Source organism: Phocoena sinus, chromosome 1 (assembly GCF_008692025.1).
Source record: "Phocoena sinus isolate mPhoSin1 chromosome 1, mPhoSin1.pri, whole genome shotgun sequence".
In the NCBI taxonomy this organism is placed as follows: domain Eukaryota; kingdom Metazoa; phylum Chordata; class Mammalia; order Artiodactyla; family Phocoenidae; genus Phocoena; species Phocoena sinus.
This window is the reverse complement of record NC_045763.1, coordinates 134,407,338-134,425,584: the sequence shown is the minus strand read 5'-3', so window position 1 is coordinate 134,425,584 and position 18,247 is coordinate 134,407,338. Positions and strand designations below refer to the sequence as shown.

At 43.8% G+C, this 18,247-nt stretch overlaps 1 protein-coding gene across 1 annotated transcript in view; it reads left to right on the top strand.

Moving 5' to 3' along the window:
* LOC116743185 (protein transport protein Sec16B-like) overlaps positions 1-18,247 on the top strand; it is a 96,548-nt gene that overhangs the window by 46,363 nt on the left and 31,938 nt on the right. The window contains exons 2-6 of the mRNA XM_032611505.1: positions 12,573-12,926; positions 14,227-14,339; positions 15,388-15,508; positions 16,268-16,376; positions 17,591-17,735. Coding sequence (XP_032467396.1) covers positions 12,631-12,926; positions 14,227-14,339; positions 15,388-15,508; positions 16,268-16,376; positions 17,591-17,735 — 784 coding nt within the window. The 5' untranslated portion in view covers positions 12,573-12,630. The remainder of the gene's footprint in view (positions 1-12,572; positions 12,927-14,226; positions 14,340-15,387; positions 15,509-16,267; positions 16,377-17,590; positions 17,736-18,247) is intronic.

The window sequence follows — 18,247 nt, the reverse complement described above, 5'->3', positions numbered from 1 at the left end:
GGCTTGCCGGCTCCTTAGTTGTGGCATGCATGTGGGATCTAGTTCCCTGACCAGGGATCAAACCTGGTCCCCCTGCATTGAGAGCATGGAGTCTTAACCACTGCACCACCAGGGAAGTTCCCTTAGCAGCTTTTTTAGGGAGACTGTGGAGAGCCAGCTCATACAGGAGAAAATATTCTTATTACAATAAATAATAAATTAATATTTGTCCAAAATATTATTTATTGAATGAAGGAAATAATTTGAAAAATTCTCCCAGGGGCAAGGCTATATACCCCAGTCAAATTCATTCAGTGACCTCATCCATCCAATGAACGACGTTTGGACCAGCACTAAGACATGGTGTCACAGTGTCACGATGTCGTGGAGCATAGAAAGTATCGCATCTTTAGTGAAAAAGGAAGTATTCTTAGGAAGCTTGTACAGAAATGTCACAGAGACAATGTTGGGAAAGGCAGTAAGTATTTACTCAGCATTGAGAGACTCTATAATATTCATTTGTGGGCTGCTCCCAGAAAATAATGAACTTTGGCCATCTCCCTTGTGATGACTGCAGACATTTATGCTTAGAAAAGAAACTTCTCCATCAGCTTGTCGTGCCCTTCAGTGTCCTCCAGAAACTGAAGTTTGAGCTTTGTTTTTTGGCATCGTAAGTGGCTCCTATGGAAATTGCCCTGATGTGCTAAATTCAGCAATAGAGCAGCACTCCTGGGGATCTTGGCTATATCTGCAGCCACTTATTCCAGGCTGAGAGAACAAGAATGTGAGTGCCACTAAAATACGTGTATGCACTCACGCTGTGCACACACGGGCTATTTCTGTACGTGGAATATCAGGCAGAGGAGTAGAACCAGCTAAGTGATATGCGCCTTTACTGACTGACAGATGGGACAAGGAGGAAATACAGAAATTAAGCTTTGAGTTTCTGTTTTTATGAATATATATATTCCTATTTATATGTCAAATTGAATGAACCTATTTACAGTGACTGATAGCTTTGAAGATTTTGGAATAGATTTTTAAATAATTGCATTTTTGTATTAAATATATCACATGGCTATTACTAACCAGTAGGTTTTTCTGAACAAAGCTTTGACTAGAAGTCCTGTAATTGATTTTCCTCCAACTGATGACTGATACTGACACTGCGTGAGTTTAGTGAAAGCCCTTACCCTTTCTGGTCTCACTTTCATTGCCCTCTAAATGGACAAACTCTGTTGATACCACTGGGTAATGGAAATAAAGCGCCAAGGATGCCCACCACTGGGGAAGACAAGCTATGAATGCAGTGGGTTATGATGATGAGAGAGAAGCCAGGAGAAAAATTGAAAACAATAACCTAAGATTAGATTCTAAGTCAGTAATACAGAATAGCTAAGATAAAAATTAAATATGAACAGCTATGATAAAAGAACATAAGAACATATACCCTGAACAGCCCAGAAGGGAGCTCTCCTGCTATGTTCTTTTACACAACAACACTGGCGACAAGCGCTTGGTGAACACTTCCTATGTGCAGGCGCTGTGCCACGTGCTTTTCCTAGCTCGTGCATTCATCTAGAATCAAATATTCATTGCACGCCTCCTACATGCCGTGAACAGTGCTTTGTCTCATTTATCCCACAACAACCTTCTGAAGATATCCATTATTATACAATCACTTAACAAATAAGAACACTTAGCCTGAGAGGTTAAGTAACCTGCTTGAAGTCTCACAGCTAGTCAGGGGAGGCTCTGGGACTCATCCAATTTGGACTGCAAAGCCTGAGCTCCTAACCCTTATACTGTACCACACTCATGAGCTTTACATACAGTTTAGATTGTTACCCCTTTAACAGCAGGTAAGGAACCCAGAAGAGGAAGAGGCAAAGAGATTTATTGCAAACCTCTATTTAACAGGCACTTTGGTGTTTTGCCATGTAACATTTCATTTCATCCACATCACAGCCCTGTGGCGTACTTTTTAGACTGCATCTTAAAGAGGAGGAGGCTGGGGCTCATAGAGACTGAATGATGGTTTTACAAAGGCACATGGCTGGGAAATGGTGGTGTTAAAACTAAATCCAGGTTTCAGTTCCTGTTTCCTTTCCCCTGGGCCTTTGCTACTCTTCAAAATGATTGAGGAAAGGAAGTTGTACAAGGAAACATAAACGGAATTGGGACTATGTAACCTGGAGAGGAGAAGGAGGCTGAGTGGCATGACGTTTTCCCCTATTCAAAGAGTTTAAATGGGTCTGAGTCATGCATGTGTGTTACCATCAAGGAAGAGTATCTTGACTCTAAAATATTGGGGTGTGTTTCTATTAGGAGTCTGATAATGTACCTTAACTGGAGACCAAACGCTTCCTGTCCCAGCTAAACTGGGAGAGTCACTGGCCTCCTGGGTACCCTGTAGAATCTTATATAATAGAGGATTTTTATCCAGCAGTGGAGAGCTTACAGGTCTGTAAATCAAAGAGCTGTATGCCTTGGCCTGAGTTTCCCTGGCTTAGACACTGCTTCACCTGCAGGGATGGATTCCTTCCAGAGATTTTTTTCCAGGTCATCAGTTACATGTCTGAATGTCTGCTCTTGTTCGGAATGTGTCTCTCAAACATTTCCATCAAATGGCAGGGAGTGATTCCTGGGGGTGCAGGGGATGTATATGTGAATGTGTGTGTGTGTGTGTGTGTGTGTGCGTGGTGTGTACCTGTCTGTTGCAAGTACAAAAATTTTTTGAAGTTTCTCATCGTTGTAAAAATTAATACAAATTTGAATTTTATTCCATAATATTCAATAGTACAATATTTGTGTTTGTTAAAAATTAAAATAATATTTTAAATAGCTTAAAAAATAAAATTAGTGCTGATCCTGTGGCATCCTGCACTGTCCCTGGGGCTACAAGTAGTCCAGAGTGAGAAGCATAGGACTGCATTTTCGTGAAGTTTCTAATTCTGATGTTTTTACGTTAACCCATTCTTTTTTGTCATATGTAGTTATGAGACATAGTTTCTCAATTTTCCCTTGATCTCATGGTTCAGTGGGGACACTGGGTTAAATGTGAAGGAGGAGTTGGGGATTTCAGAGCAGTAATGGATAATCAATTAATTCCTGACTGATGACTTGTACAGAACGCTTCCCAAGCACTTTATAGCATTTTCAGGGAAATGGTAACAGTTAACATTTATTGAGCATTTACTATATGTCAGGTAGTTTGTAGTTTTTTAACCTAATTTTACTCTTAAACAATAACTCTCTGAGAAAAGTTCTATTATTGTCATCCCCATTTTATAGAGGAAGAAAAGGAGATACAGAATAACTTGGTCAACTTCTTGCAGCCAGCAGATAGTGGGGCTGAGATTCACACTCAGGTAGCCTTATTCTGCTTACTTCCTATTGGCTTTGGGGGCTCGGAGGACACTCCCAGCATTTATAGCCTTTTATTTCATTTAGCAGGTGCATGAGTCACCTTTGCCTGATGGAGCTTGATGTGGGGTTAAAAGTCACAGCAGCATCCAAGTGCCACCCCACTCATCCTGGTTCAGGGGGCATCAATTAAATGGGAGGGGCAAAGAGCGGAGAAAGTGAGGCCCCTTCTGCCAGCCCAGGGCTGATAAGGAAGAATGGAGGCCTTTGTCTTCATGAGTGGTACCCTCCTTCTCTAGTACCTGGCAGCAGAGGCGGAATCGGGGGGGTCAGGTGTGCAGGCAGCCACAGGGGTGGCATTTAAAGGACCCCTTTTGTCAGGGCTCACATAACAGAGTTCCTTGGTCCTGTAGGAAACCAATAAAGTAACCAAACCTTCACTTCTAGGACTGTGGTGAGAGCAACAGTCCCAGGATTGGCATGAGTAGCTCGTGATGCCTGTGCCAGGCTAATTGTCTCTGGCCCTTAGACCATGTTTTCCTGGCACTCGTCCTTCCTGATAATGGAACTGCTGACAGGCACATGCTGCTCTGCCTTTCGCCTGCCACCCAGCTTACCGGAAGGAAGGGGTTGAAGCCTTGGTGGCCAATCCCTGGCCAAGGCCATGAGCTCCAGATCTCCAAGGCTGGCTTCAGGGTCTGGCTTTGCTGGAGTCAAGAGGCTGCTCGACACTAAACCTTCCCCAGGTCTCCTTCCTGGAGTCACAGCTATGAGATGCTGGCTGACTAAAAAGCATCTCAGTGTATCAGATATTTTTGGAAAGGCGGGTATAGGCATTATCCTGTCAGTCTCACTTCAACTAAGGTTTTTTAGTTTGAATTGTGATGGAATGTTTTTCTTTCACTGTCCTATTAGAGAGGGCCTCTTAAGTATTTCTAGGGACCTCAGTTTCACAAGGTGTGCAGAGAATTTGTGTTTCTGTCTCATTTATGACCCACATGGCATACCTTTAACCACTCTCTGGTCAGTCCTCTTAACTCACTGCCTCAACATTCCCTTTTACTTTCTCTAGGAACTCCCTGTTAGAGTTTAATTCTATACTCAGGCTGTAAAAACTACTGGATACGATCTGCAGTAAGGCTGTTGCTGCTATAAATTTCAGATGTCCATTCATTTATAAATAAAATCTTTATTGCGCTCTTATCACACACTGGGCACCGTCTAGGCACTGTGGTCATAGCCTGGACCAAACACAGATACTCGATGTCCCCATGGAGTTTCAAATCTGTCTAAGGGTCCAATAACAGCTGCACTTCCTGCCTACTTGTTCCTCTGAGGACGTGTTCCTGGTTAAAGCCCACTCCCAGTTTCCACACGGGCCAATCCAAGCATTCATCACGTTTCTCAGGTCTCTCTCTAAATGCTCACCCTGATCTCTAGCAGTCTACTCCACAGAGAGGTCTCAGTATCCAGTCCCTTTTTGTACAAACTTGCCTCCATCCATGCCCGTCTTCACCCCCTTTATCTTTTTCTCAGAGGAAGAGATGCCCTTCCTCTTAGCTAGGCTTAACTTTTGCTCCTGTGCTCTGGATCCAATGTGATCAGCCTCTTTTGAGATTTATTCCTCCAGTAATTGTATTTGCTTTCTGTATCTCCAATCGCCTTATGAATCAGCATGTAACTCCCTTTCATCTTGTCCACCCTAAACCAATTCTTCAATCCCAAGTGCCTCATAGTAGTACCGGCTATCGTCCCCTTTTCATCACATCCAGGCTTCTCAAAAAAAGTAATTCTACTCGCTTTCTCCTTTTCCTTACTTTCCATTCGGTGTATAAGTGATTTCTGTGTCTAATTCCTCACTCCCTTGATCATAGTTCTACTGAGATTGTTCATGTTATGATCATCAAACCTCCTCGGTGGTTAACCCAGTGTGTGAACACTTTCACTGTTGCCTCTCTCAGTATTTCTCCTATTGTCAGTATTGTTGACCACGCTCCCATTTCTGAAGCCATCACCTCCCCTGCCTTCTAGGATACCATCCTCTCCTGGCTTTCTGCCCACCTTCTGGCACTTCACTGTTGTCTTTCACAGGCTCCTCTTTCTGTGTCCAGCTCTTCAATGTTGCTCTTCCTCAGAACTTCTCCCTAGGACTTCTCTTCTAACTTCAAGCTTTTCCTAGGCAATACTACCCATACCTGTGGCTTCAATCACCACGTCTCTCTCCTTAGACCCCTTTCTTAAGCTCTACACTCTTACAACTGACTTCTCACTGACCACACTTACCTCTGTCCACAGGCCCCTCACAATTAGCATGTTCAGAGCTGAAGTTGTCATCTTCTCCCACCAAACTGGCTCCTCTTCCAAGATTATTATCCCAAAAAGGGGCAGTGTGGTCCTGTCTTTATAGCCTGAAAACTTGAGATTGTCCTTGACTTTTCCTTCTCCTTCATTTTCTACATTCCACAGAGTGTCAATTCATGTTGATTCTACTTTATATTCATATATCTGTTCCTTCTCTTCCAACCTCTTTGCAGTTGCTCTAGTTGAGGTATTCATTGGTCTTGCCTGTTTGTGGGGTAACCTTGAACAGCACATCTCCCTGTTTCTAGTTTTGCACATGCCCCCGTGCTTCCTCCTATTTGAAAAAGTAGTGATTATACCCATTAGCATAATGATTGCGTTGCATATTGATTGCATATTTGAATTTCTACTGCTCCACCAGACTGAAAGCTAGGGCAAGGATTATATGCCATTTATCTCAGTATCCCCAGTGCAAGTGACAATGCTGGGCATATAATGGGTGTTCAAAAAACATTTGCTTAGTGAATAAATGACTTCCAGAGTCGTCTTTCCAGAAGAGCAGACTGAGCACAATCGATCAATCTTGGATGCTTTGGGGAGTCACTGCTCCATTTTAGCAACATGAGTGCATAATTAGTTACTGATATGACAGCACCACATTTGGATATAGTATTTTTTTTTTTTTTTTGCGGTACGCGGGCCTCTCACTGTTGTGGCCTTTCCCATTGCGGAGCACAGGCTCCGGACGCCCAGCCGCTCCGCGGCATGTGGGATCTTCCTGGACCGGGGCACGAACCCGCGTCCCCTGCATCGGCAGGCGGACTCTCAACCACTGTGCCACCAGGGAAGCCCTGGATATAGTATTTTTTGTTGTTGCTATTTTTCATCCTTTAATTGGGAAATATTAAAAAGAATATCCAGTGTGGATAAGAATGTTCAGAAAATTCTTCTCACGTAGAGAATAGAGTTGACGACATGGGGAGGGGGAAGGGTAAGCTGGGATGAAGTGAGAGAGTAGCATTGACATATATACTCTACCAAATGTAAAATAGATAGCTAGTGGGAAGCAGCCACATAGCACAGGGAGATCAGCTTGGTGCTTTGTGACCACCTAGAGGAGTGGGAAAAGGAGGGCGGGAGGGAGACTCAAGAGGGAGGGGATATGGGGATTTATGGATACATATAGCTGATTCACTTTGTTATACAGCAGAAACTAACACAGCATTGTAAAACAATTCGACTCCAATAAAGATGTTAAAAAAAATAACTTAAAAAAAAGAAAGGTATTCTCATGTGTTGCTGGTGTGGGTGTAAATTGCTATAATAGTCTTAGAAAGAAATTTATAAAAATTAACAAAAATATAACCTCTGACCTAGGAATCTTGCCTTCGATATAGTATTAATCAAAAATAATGCTAGTTGATTTTGTCTTTTAAAATAATGTAAGTTTATTGTAGAAAAGTTAGAAAATATGGACAAACAAGAAGAGAAAAATAAAATCACCTGCAATCCCATTACCCAGACAGATAATTACTGTTCATCTGTTGACATAGGGCCTCTCAGTTTGTTTCCTAAATTTTTACTTTTAGTAAAGAAATGGGGTCAAGCCTGGGGCATGTCTCAGCTGCTGAGCTGTCCCTTGCAAGAGTCAACAGTCATTAAATCATAGTGCTCACGGTTTCATGGCAAACCTGACCTAGATCTAGGTGGGTGTTCACATCTATCAGCACTATTCTGGTGGGAAGAGATTAGCAGCATCATTAGCAGTGATGATGCCTTCGTTAGATAGATGTCAAACTAGGGTAGTTATTCCTGGTTGAAGCAAGATCCTCTTAGTGGTCTGACATTTGGAAAGGGTGGCAGGGACTGGGAAAGGAAATTCACAACAATTAGCAACTGGCCAGGGCTCCAATTCCAGTGGATAGTTGGAATGCAGAGCAGGAATCAGGCAAGAGGACAGGACACTTGGGGAAGAGATAATGTGAAGACTATAACTGTTCTAGCATGTGGGAGCCTGTGGGATCATGCCAGGGCACTGCAGCCAGGACTTGAGGTGACAAGACCAATTTTAGCCCAACTCCTGTTGGGGATGAGCTGCTAATGTATTCTCAAACTGAGTGAATTTTGTTAGGAATCAGGAAGACTTGAGTTGCCAGGTTGAAAGACTTAGTAACTGTTGATATATGGGGCTGGGGAAGGCAGGGACTGATAAATCCCAAACTTTTGGAGTGGTGAGATCCCACGCGATCTATTTCATTCCATGACCCATATAACTGTTGTATGCCATATGTCTATATAAAATAATTAAAACCAATTAAAATTAATTTTGGTTGGTGAGTGTTTGAAGAGTTTCATAATAACACTTGAGATAATTAGGGACGCTTTGGGATGTCACAAAAGGAGCATTTGGAATAACTGAGCTAGATGTTTAAACCAGAGATGTGCAATGAAGGCTTGTAAAAGAATGACAATTCTGTGGTTGAAAGAACACTGGAATAGGAGTTAGGAGTTTGGAGTTGTAATCATGCCGATAAGCTGATTATTGAAAAACAACAACAACCTGGCTTTGTAGCACTTGCCAATTTCTGTGGTGTAAATACTCTCACTGTGGTGGATTTCAAATGATCAATGGTCTAACTACTGGCTCACACAATTCCTGAATATTTAATAATCAGCTCTTGTAAGCCCAATGCAAGACAGGTCCAGTACATCAATATAATCTTAACTGAGTTTCTAGTTAGCTTTGTGACCTTGGGTAAATCACTTAATCTCTCTGGATCTTAGTTTTATTACCAACGAAGTGAAGTTGCTAAAATAACCTGTAAGGTATCTTCCAAAGTCAACATTTCAGTAATGTAGCTGGTGTTATAGGGCAGGACTAACGTCATGATATAAGCCAAAAGAGTTACATCAGATTTTTCTGAATGTTATTGTGAGTTATTGGGACAGATAATTTGATATCTGAGTCTGTGTCATAATCAACCATGTTCTGACTCCTGCTGTCAATGTGTGTGTCCTTCTCCAGTACCTCTTCCCAGGAGGATTAAAAATGGCAGTGCAGCCATTAGTGAGTCACACCTCACCAGTGGGGTAAGAAACCATGACCCAGAGTCAGAGAATTCTACACTCAGTTGTCAGGTCCTAGGAGTCAGTTGTAGGGCCGTGACAAAGTCTTATAGCTTCGGTACCTTACCCTATCTGACCATGAGACCAACCGTGGCGGTCTTCCCTGGACTAATAACAACATGAGAAGTTAATTTGCTCGAAGCTTTTCAGAACCAAGGGCTGTGTCCTTCATGTCTATGTGTGTCAAATCCTGATACATAACAAGGACTTAGTGTTTGTTGAAAGAAAGAATAAACGATTTGAGCCTTTTTAGAGCAAATTCTGAGTTTTATTTATATTTACCCCCAGCATTATTTAGATATAATTGACATATAACATATAAGTTTAAGGTATACAGCATGATGATTTGCTGACTTTTAAAATATTAATTCAAAAGTGGACATGAGCTACTCTGTACTTACCTAAAGAAATGTATTTTTCAAACAAAGAAATTACTTTCTTGTAATAGAAAACTTCTCAGTGCCTTCAGTTCAATATTGGGAATTTAAATTTGCCTTCCATCTAGATAACACAACTGATGCACAACCAGAATCCAATGAGGAGAAACATGAATGAGAGAAACCCAAACCGGGCATTTACTACCCACCAGTGAGTCCTCTGCCTGCCTCAACCAGTAGAATTAGCTCATCTCTTTAGAAAGGAACAGATAATACTTATTTAAAGAGCATACATAATTATATATCATGTGCCACCTTGCCAACATTTACAGGCATACCTCGTTTTATATCGCTTCGCTTTACTGTGTTTTTTACAAACTGAAGGTTTGTGGCAACCCTGCGTCAAACAAGTCTGTCGGTGCCGTTTTTCCAATAACGCTTGCTTTGTGTCTCTGTGTCACATTTTGGTATTTATTACAATAGTTAAAACGTTTTCATTATTATTACATTTGTTTTGGTGATCTGTGATCAGTGATCTTTGATGTTATTATTGTAATTGTTTTGGCATTTTTTTTGGCAACAAAATGTTTTAACGTTAAGGTACATTGTTTTTTAGACATAATGCTGTTGCACACTTAATAGACTACAGTACAGTGTAGACGTAACTTTTATACGCCCCGGGAAACCAGCACATTCGTGTGACTCGCTTTGTTGCTGTGGTCCGGAACTGAACTGGCAATATCTCTGAGGTCTGCCTGTACTCCTCACGATGACCCTCATAAGCTAACTACTGTTATTCCCCTTTTAGAGAAGAAGCTGAGAGGCTGAGCGATAAAGCCACTCGTGGCCGAGCCGGGAGTTCACAGCCCATAAGCCACGCTCTTCTCCCCGGGTCAGGCTGCCTCAAGGCTTTCTGCACTTCCTCTCCCTCAGGTCTCTGCTCCTTGTTTGCTGTGGGGGTCTGGATGCTTTGTCACATGTCACATGTGAGTGAACCTGGCTCAGCCCGCGACCAGGCAAACAGAAGCAGCAGCCTCTGACAGGGTTGTGAGCAAATACTCCAAGCCGGGTCTGGCCGACTAGGGGAGCTGCGCTGTACTTTGCCCTCATGAATCGGCTCCATGGAGGCCGTGGCAAAGGTAGCTGACAGGCTGTAGATCTGAGGGCCAGGTAAGTCTTGGTAGATGTGGCACCTGGACTTTGACAGTGTCCAGGAGGAGAGCAGACACTCCTGGAGCTGCGCTGAGGGAAGGTGGTGGAGAGCCGTCAGAGCAGGTGTGTGGGAATGCTAGCGCCCTTGCTTGCTTTGTCTTGGCTGTACTTGCTGTGCTGTCAAATTAGGAAAGGCAATACTGACCTTAGTGGGACCAGGGAAGGTCATTTACGTGATGTGTGAGGATGACTTGTCACTGTAGGTGTAATGCCTTCATTTGGAGACTCTTAGGTGCTTTTCATTTGGGGTCCTTAATTGTAACCTGAGGTCTAACCTGCTGGAGTTGATATCTTGGCAACGAAAATCAATTGTAGTTGACTTTGGCAAAGGGACTGGGTATTGCGCCTTTGCAGTCGGAGGAGGGCTGTCTAGTGAAAATATCTGGGAACAAGGTGGAAGAAGCTTTCTTCTTGTTGAAATTCCTTGTGTCCAAATGCTATCAAGTTCCGTGGGCCTTCAGGAAAAACCCATTTAGCCTTTCACTGTGTCCGGGGCATTTGGCCTCTGCTGGGATTTGCTGGAAAAGGCTCTCATCGCACCTGACTTTTTCAAGTAAGTGGGCTGACACGGGAAGGAAGGTGCAGGTTTTCCTGAGCTGGATTGCTCTCGAGGTGGAAGGCACTTCTGTGCTTTGTTTTTCTGGTATGTTCTGCTTACAGCTCTCGGCTCATAGCTGTGGACCCTGGCTCCACCGCATTCGAGCAGTGTGACGTCTTGATTTCAACACACACCCTTTGAACTTTTGTTCTGATATTCATTTTTATATTGGGCTGGGAGTTTCAGGAGTGGGAGCAAGTTGACTGGATCCGATCAGAACTTTTCAACGTAAAATAGTTCCCAAGGGAGAAGAAACATGGGGTGTGACTGAGCTGTGTATTCTGACACGAGAGACTCCTGAGCAGCAGTAAGGTGTGATGTGTGCTTTTTCTTTGGGGGCAGCTGGACGTGGGTGCTGCTCTGTGATACAAGCAGAGAAGCTTGGAAGGTATCTTGTCCTCTGGAGCTATTTCCCATTTTGAAGCATAAATGGGGAAAATCAGTTTGATGCTGGGGAGACTTCCAGGTTTTAAAATCTCCAGACACGGCTCTCTAGTTTGTCAGGGAAGCAATCCCAAACTTGCGTCTCATCGCCTCCCCTGGAGCAGGGGCAGGAATGGCCAGATTATAGGGCCTAGTTCTTCTAAGACTTCAAGGATTCAGAAAAGATGTCTCTTGAGGTCACTTTAAACTCCTTTTTATTTAGGAAATGTCTTCAGCTGCTCACACTACCCTAATCTTTATCTCTGATAACGCTGTTATTTATTGAACAATTACTGTATACCAGCCAGAGTGTAAGGATCTCTGACTCTGACAGGTGACCCTGTCAGCTCATTATGGTCCTCATTTTATGGGTAAGGAAATTAAGGCTTGAAAAATTTAACTAGCTAATAAGTGGCAGAGTTAGGATTTGAGCTGTGGTCTAGCTCTGTCTAAGGCCCATTCTATTTCTATGACAGCATAGGGCCTCCATAGTAAATGTTGAATAAACATTTACTGGTGGAATATGTGAACACACATGTATTTTTAAATTTTTATTTTATTTTTATTTTATTTTTGGCTGTGTTGGGTCTTCGTTGCTGCGCGCGGGCTTTCTCTAGTTGTGGCGATCAGGGGCTACTCTTCGTTGTGGTGTGTGGGCTTCTCATTACGGTGGCTTCTCTTGTTGCAGAGTACCGTCTTTAGGTGCACGGGCTTCAGTAGTTGCAGCATGCGGGCTCAGCAGTTGTGGTGCACGGGCTTAGTTGCTCCATGGCATGTGGGATCTTCCCGGACCAGGGATCGAACACATGTCCCCTGCCTTGGCAGACAGATTCTTAACCACTGTGCCACCAGGGAAGTCCAGCACACATGTATTTAATTGGGATATTTTGATAGTGTTTTGGAGCTTCATCTATTACTGTTCTCTCTCCCATGCCTCCCACATCTATTGTTGCTCCAAATATACTTTTTAATTTTTATAGCAACATCAGTATAGTTGTCTAGCCTGTTATTTATTTCAAATATCTCCTTAAGATTCTTTTCAGATATCTCTGTATCAGTGCCTGTGTGGTTTGTTTTAGATAGAAGATTTTGAGGACCATAGGTACTTCTTTCACAAAACCTAATTAACCTTCATGTTTGGATATAGGCCTAAAATGATGATAATTTTTTTCTTTCTGTTTTGTCTGTAGGAAGATAAAATAACTACACAACTGACTCAAAACACGAGAGAAATTCAGAAGGTCAGGGATGAAGCCTTGGGTTCCCCAGTGGCCGCCTCAGCCAGCGGGGAGGCCCCCATCAACATCAAGGGATCCAGACCGAGGGCTTCAGAGAGATAGATACTATCGGCCTATTCGTCACTCTTGGCACAATGGAGAGAGGGTCCAACAAGAACAAGACATGGGCAGGAGCCCCCAACCACAGCAGGACCCTGGGGAAGACCACCAGCAGCCTCACTACGCGTCCAGGCCTGGGGAATGGCATCCGCCTGTGTCCAGGGTTGACTATTATAAAGGTGGTTATCCCAGTCAGTTGTATTCAAGGTATGGGTTTAGAGCTGGAATTGACCCAGCTCTCCTAAATGCTTACAAACAGATTGCTCTTTTCCTTGTTCTTTTTCCTTTTATTTCTCCTCTTTTTCTTTTTTTTCCTTCTCCACCCTACTATACTGACTTAGCTATACCCTTTCCTCTCCCAAATTGGATTTTGGTGACTGAAAATATAATATTTTCCTTTCTTTATCCCCTAGGGGAGCTTCTTAAAGAAGCCATCACAATGTGATTGGGTGATGGGGGGAGAGGGTAGAAAGAATGATGAAATTCAAGACAGCAGATGAGACCGTCTTACTCTGGGATCACAAAAGGCAATGTTTGTAGACTCTGGAAAAGCTTTTCCTATGGAGCTCTATAAAAAGTTCCTTATCCTCTTTGGAAGACTCTGACCCAGGGTTAGCACTGACCCACTAGACCAAGAAGAGCCCTAGTGCCTAGAACATCACCTGGAGTGTGATGGGTACAGAAAAAAACTATGTATTGAGTGAATGAATGGGAACTTAAAAAAAAATCAGAGAAAGCAGATACAAGCTTGTAGGCTCCAAATTCAGACTGAAGAGGTCTCAGTGAGGTAATTCTAGGAGAATCTGGAGTTCCTCCTCCTGGACTTCATATTTTATGGAATGTTGCAAGCCATCTATTTTCTACTTTCACTTTCTCAGGTGGGGTGATGTTTTCCTGCCTCCAGATTTAGGGTTGAAATTATGACAATTACTGTAAAGAATTCTGCCCCTATGAAATAGTAAAGAATTATTAATTGATAAAGATACTAACAACATGACATTCCTTTGTTGAATTCTCGAAGGAAGGTATGTTAAGGACAGAGGCAATAAAAGCAATCAGATTTAAGATGGTCCAACTTGACTTTTTCATCTCATTGCCATCCATAATATGCATGGGAATTGCAGTGGTATATGAGGCACTTACACAGTCTTCTTGGGAAGGGGTTTCCTAAGGTGATGTCAGAGCAGGGTTTTCTCAGATAATATTTTGTGTTGTTGGCTGTGTGTGTATTGGAGGAGTAAGAGGGACCATGGGGAGGGAGAATGAGACCCTTGGCTATGGTTTTGCTATAAAAATTGCAGCCTTGTTCTGACACAACGGTCCTACTCCTGCTCTGATTCTGGATTTTTTGGTTATGGGATCCAGAATGAACCGTGGCTTTAGAGCAGATTCTAGACGGGGGTCACAATTCTGTCCTCTGAAGTTGTTTCGTTTGTCAAGTCCTCCGCTGGTTTTTCTCTTTACCATGCTCATCCTTGAATGACTGGTTGTCTTTGTGATTCTTTAGGCCGGGCATTGAGGATCTCTATCAAAGCTATCACTCTCCAGCCCTAAGGGAAGAATATGCTTATGGAAGTTATTACTACCATGGACACCCGCAGCAGCTGCGGGAAGAAGGAGGTACGGAATAATCTCCAAGAAGCCTTTGGGATGGTGCAGCTGGTCGGATAGGGCAGAGGGCAAAGGGGCCGTGCTCGGAGCCTCACCCTGGGCCTCCTGCTGGGCTGAGGTAGAGCCCCAGCCTCACCTGCTTCTTGCTTGGCCAGATGAGGCCGCAGCAATGACACTACTGCTAAATGTCTTGAGAAGAAGAGATAGAAAAGAGTCACTTTTCTTTGTACGTGTAGATGATGGCACTGACACTGTTACTACATTACTAGTATTGTGGATAGTTTGTACTTCATCCATATTTTTCTTCTAAGTAACAAGTAACAGTGAAGCCAGTTCTTAACAGTGAAGTCATCAAGTATGTGGCTGGGCTGTAATGAGTCTGACCATCATTTACCCTGAGGGAGGCAGATATGTACAAAAAAGGATTTAAACCTTACACCAATAGTAAGGCTTTAGGTAGGTACTAAAGGCATCTTCTGACCTGCTAGCAAAGAGAAACCTGTTTCAACGTTGAAAACACAAACATCTGTGCACACACATTGGATCCCCATTGTATAGAGCCGTGCTCATTGGTTCAGAGAGATGCGTCTTACGGACTTTCACTGTTGGCTTTTACTTATCAACTGTACTTTACTCAATTTGGCAGATACGGTCAGCCCTCCAAATCTGCGGGTCTGCCACCAACGGATGATTGAAAATATTAGAAGAAAAGAAAATTCCAAAAAGCAAAACTTGAATTTGCATGAGCACCTACATTGTATTTGCAACTATTTACATAGCATTTACATTGTATTAGGCATTATAATTCATCTAGAGATGATTTAAAGTATATGGGGGATGTGCATAGGCTATATGCAAACACTACACCATTTTATATAAGGGACTTGAACTTCCCCAGGTCCTGAAACCAATGCCCCCCATGGATACGGAGGGATGATTGTATGTTTTTATACCTGCTGTGCTCCAGTAACTCAGCTTCATGGCTTGCTAGTGTCTTTCTGAACTTTTAGGAATAGAAAGTGACCTGTCTTTATTTTGTTTTTTTCTGAGGGTGCAGTGCCAAGGCAAGGGAGTCCTTATACCTGGCATGAAGATTATCGAGATCAAAAGTACCTGAATGAACACCAACATGAAAACCAGAATAGTCCGTTTGGAACAAATAGTGAGACCCAGTTCCAGTAAGTGTGAAAGGAGAGGCCGGTTCAACACGATTCAGCCAAACGCAGGCTATGTTAGGCAAACCTTATGTCATCTGGTGCTGGTCCCTCATCTTCAGAAGCCCGTCTGCTTTTGTTCTGGCCACAGGGGTGTGAGAGTAGCCTGGGTTGGCTGGGACCAGCTGTTCCCATGGACACTAGGAGGAGGGATTCTTAATTCTGAGAGGTGGTTCCCAAAACCTGTGAGATTACTTGAGGTCCGTCTTAGAGGAGGGCCTTAATTCTATGTTGGCCTCGGAACAGATGTGGCCTTGCAGAAGTCCTCCTGATTGGGTCCTGCCTGGGGCTGGGGTGCTTCTCCTCTGCCCCCTCCTGTGCCCTGAGAATAGGCTCTCCCGTGGGATAAGGTGAGCAGGGAACAGCATTTTGTTCAAGCACCTGTCTGGTGTCCTTAGACCTGGTGCCTTAACCCTGCCTGGAACTCACCAGCCCAGCTGCTCTGATTTAACTTATTCCAGGACGTCAGGCGACAGAGACTGAGCCTCCTCTGCAGGGTTTGGGGCCACTTCTAGTAACTGTACTATGAACCCCAGGAGCTCCTGTTTTTCTGGTCCAATAGACTGAGGTGGAGAAATGGAGGACAAGGCTTTTCCCTGCGACACACGGGCCAACCCGACACCTGCCCACGCTTTGCAGCAGAACAGCCTCCAGCAGAGAGCAGCTCAGCCTTGCTGGCCTGCCCTGGACCCTCTCTCACCTGCTCCTGTCATTTTGCCGCAGATCTAAGCGTTGGAACCCTTATAAAGACAGTCCCGCTTCTAACTCTGGACAGGAGAGGCCTGGGGACTTATTTGTGGAGAGTCCGCTAACTGGGGCCCAGAAAAACAAGGTAACCTGAAGTGACATGGGGCTGGTGGTCTGTGACAGTGCATCACACCTGCCCTCGTCAGCAGGGGCGGAGCAGGGCCCCGTGGGGCGGGGTCCCCAGTGGCCAGCAGTCTGAGGGGTCCCATTCCTCCCCAATTGGCAGAGCCTCTACCCACCTCTTCCTTTCCCTGCTCCCTGTTTCAGTCTTCTGGATCTGGGGCCCTGATCTGGCCTTTTTGCATTTTTTTTGCCAAGTTGGCTGGATCAGGAAATGTCACCCAAGTCACTCCAAGGTAGGAAAGAGAAGAGGCTGTCACCGGTATCCCAGTGGATTAGCAATTCGGTTTACCCAGGAAGTGGGAAGTTGTTAAAATCTTTTAATTCAGGTCTGAAAAGCAGAACTTTTCTTGACTCTTCCATCTCTCTTTTCTAAAATCTTATTGTGTGTACCAGCTGGGTTACAAAATGGAGCTCTTGAATTTTTTTTACAATAAACTTTAAATTTTGGAATAATTTTAGATTTATGGAAAAGTTACAAACAGACTACAGAGACAAGCTCTTCATTTTTGAGTCATGTATTAATTTTGTATCCCTGATGAGATTTGTATGATTTGTGGGGACAGTTTCTTCTGTACACCTGATGCTTCACAGGGCGGGGCACCTGTTATGACTAACACTAACAACAACACAGTAACAGCAGCCATACACACGTACAGCACTTTACAATGTGGACAAAGAGCTTTTGTATCCATTGTGTGCATCCATTGTTTTACAGTCCTCGGGATGTAAGTTCTGTGAATTTCTTGTACACCTGTATCCTTAGGGAAAGCATAGCACCTGGAGCATAGTAAGTGCTCATTAAACAGTTGGTGAATGAATGCAAGAGTAAGTACCTGAACTATAGGGTAGGTATGATTATCTACTTTGCAGATAAAGGTCCTGAGCTCAGCGAGTCTAAGTCACTTGTTCAAGTTCACAGTACTTGGTATTGACAAAGCTGGGATTGAATTCAGCCTCCCTGACCCCAGGACCTGCATGCTTCCCACTAGGCCACAGTGAATCCTTTAGTAAACACCTGTCAATTGAATGATCCCTTCTTTTCCTTTCAGCACGTCCACATTCATTATATTTATTTGAAAGTTTGAATTTTGTTGCTTTGAAGAAACACTTGGGAGGACCGTCTCTCTGAAAGTGCTTCTGATTCTTCCCATGTGTTTTGCTGTTTTTAATTTCCAGCCATCACTGACCGAGGAATCCAACCTTCTCCGGCAGCACGAGTCTGGTCTCACCTCCAGCAGCTATGAGCTCAGTCAGTACATGACAGACGCCTCTGAGCTGTACGACCCCATGGCTGCAGCGGGTTGGAGTCCAGTTCAGGCTGGTGGGTACTGAAGTGATCAAAGGAGTTGGCTGAGTCTGTTGAGAAGAGGGCTGGGTGGCACATGTCTTGGAAAGTCACCTTTGCCCTGTATTTCCAAGAGCAGACCATTTGTCTGCCTCATTTTTGTAAGTAGGTCTCCTGAGCAGAGTGGCCAACTTTGGTTCCATTTCCCCCCTTTTCTCTGGTACTGGAGATTGCATCATAGCTGCTTCTTGGAAGGGAACACTGCCCCTAGCCATCATCAGGCTGGGAGAGGAGGCACTCAGAGGTACTGTTAGGTAATAGGTGAAGAAAGTAAAGACCAGAGTCAGTTTGGGAAAGTGAAGGCAGGTCAGAAAGGTCTGGATGTAGGAGACTTGCCCTGAGTACTGGGGCTATGAGAACCAGAGTTCCCAGCGTGTCACCATTGCTGGGAGTCTGGCCCTGGTACATTATCATTTGCACCAAACCATCAACTCCTTGCATTATATTCTGACATATTCTCAGAGGTTCAGCTCTTATTGGAGCATGGG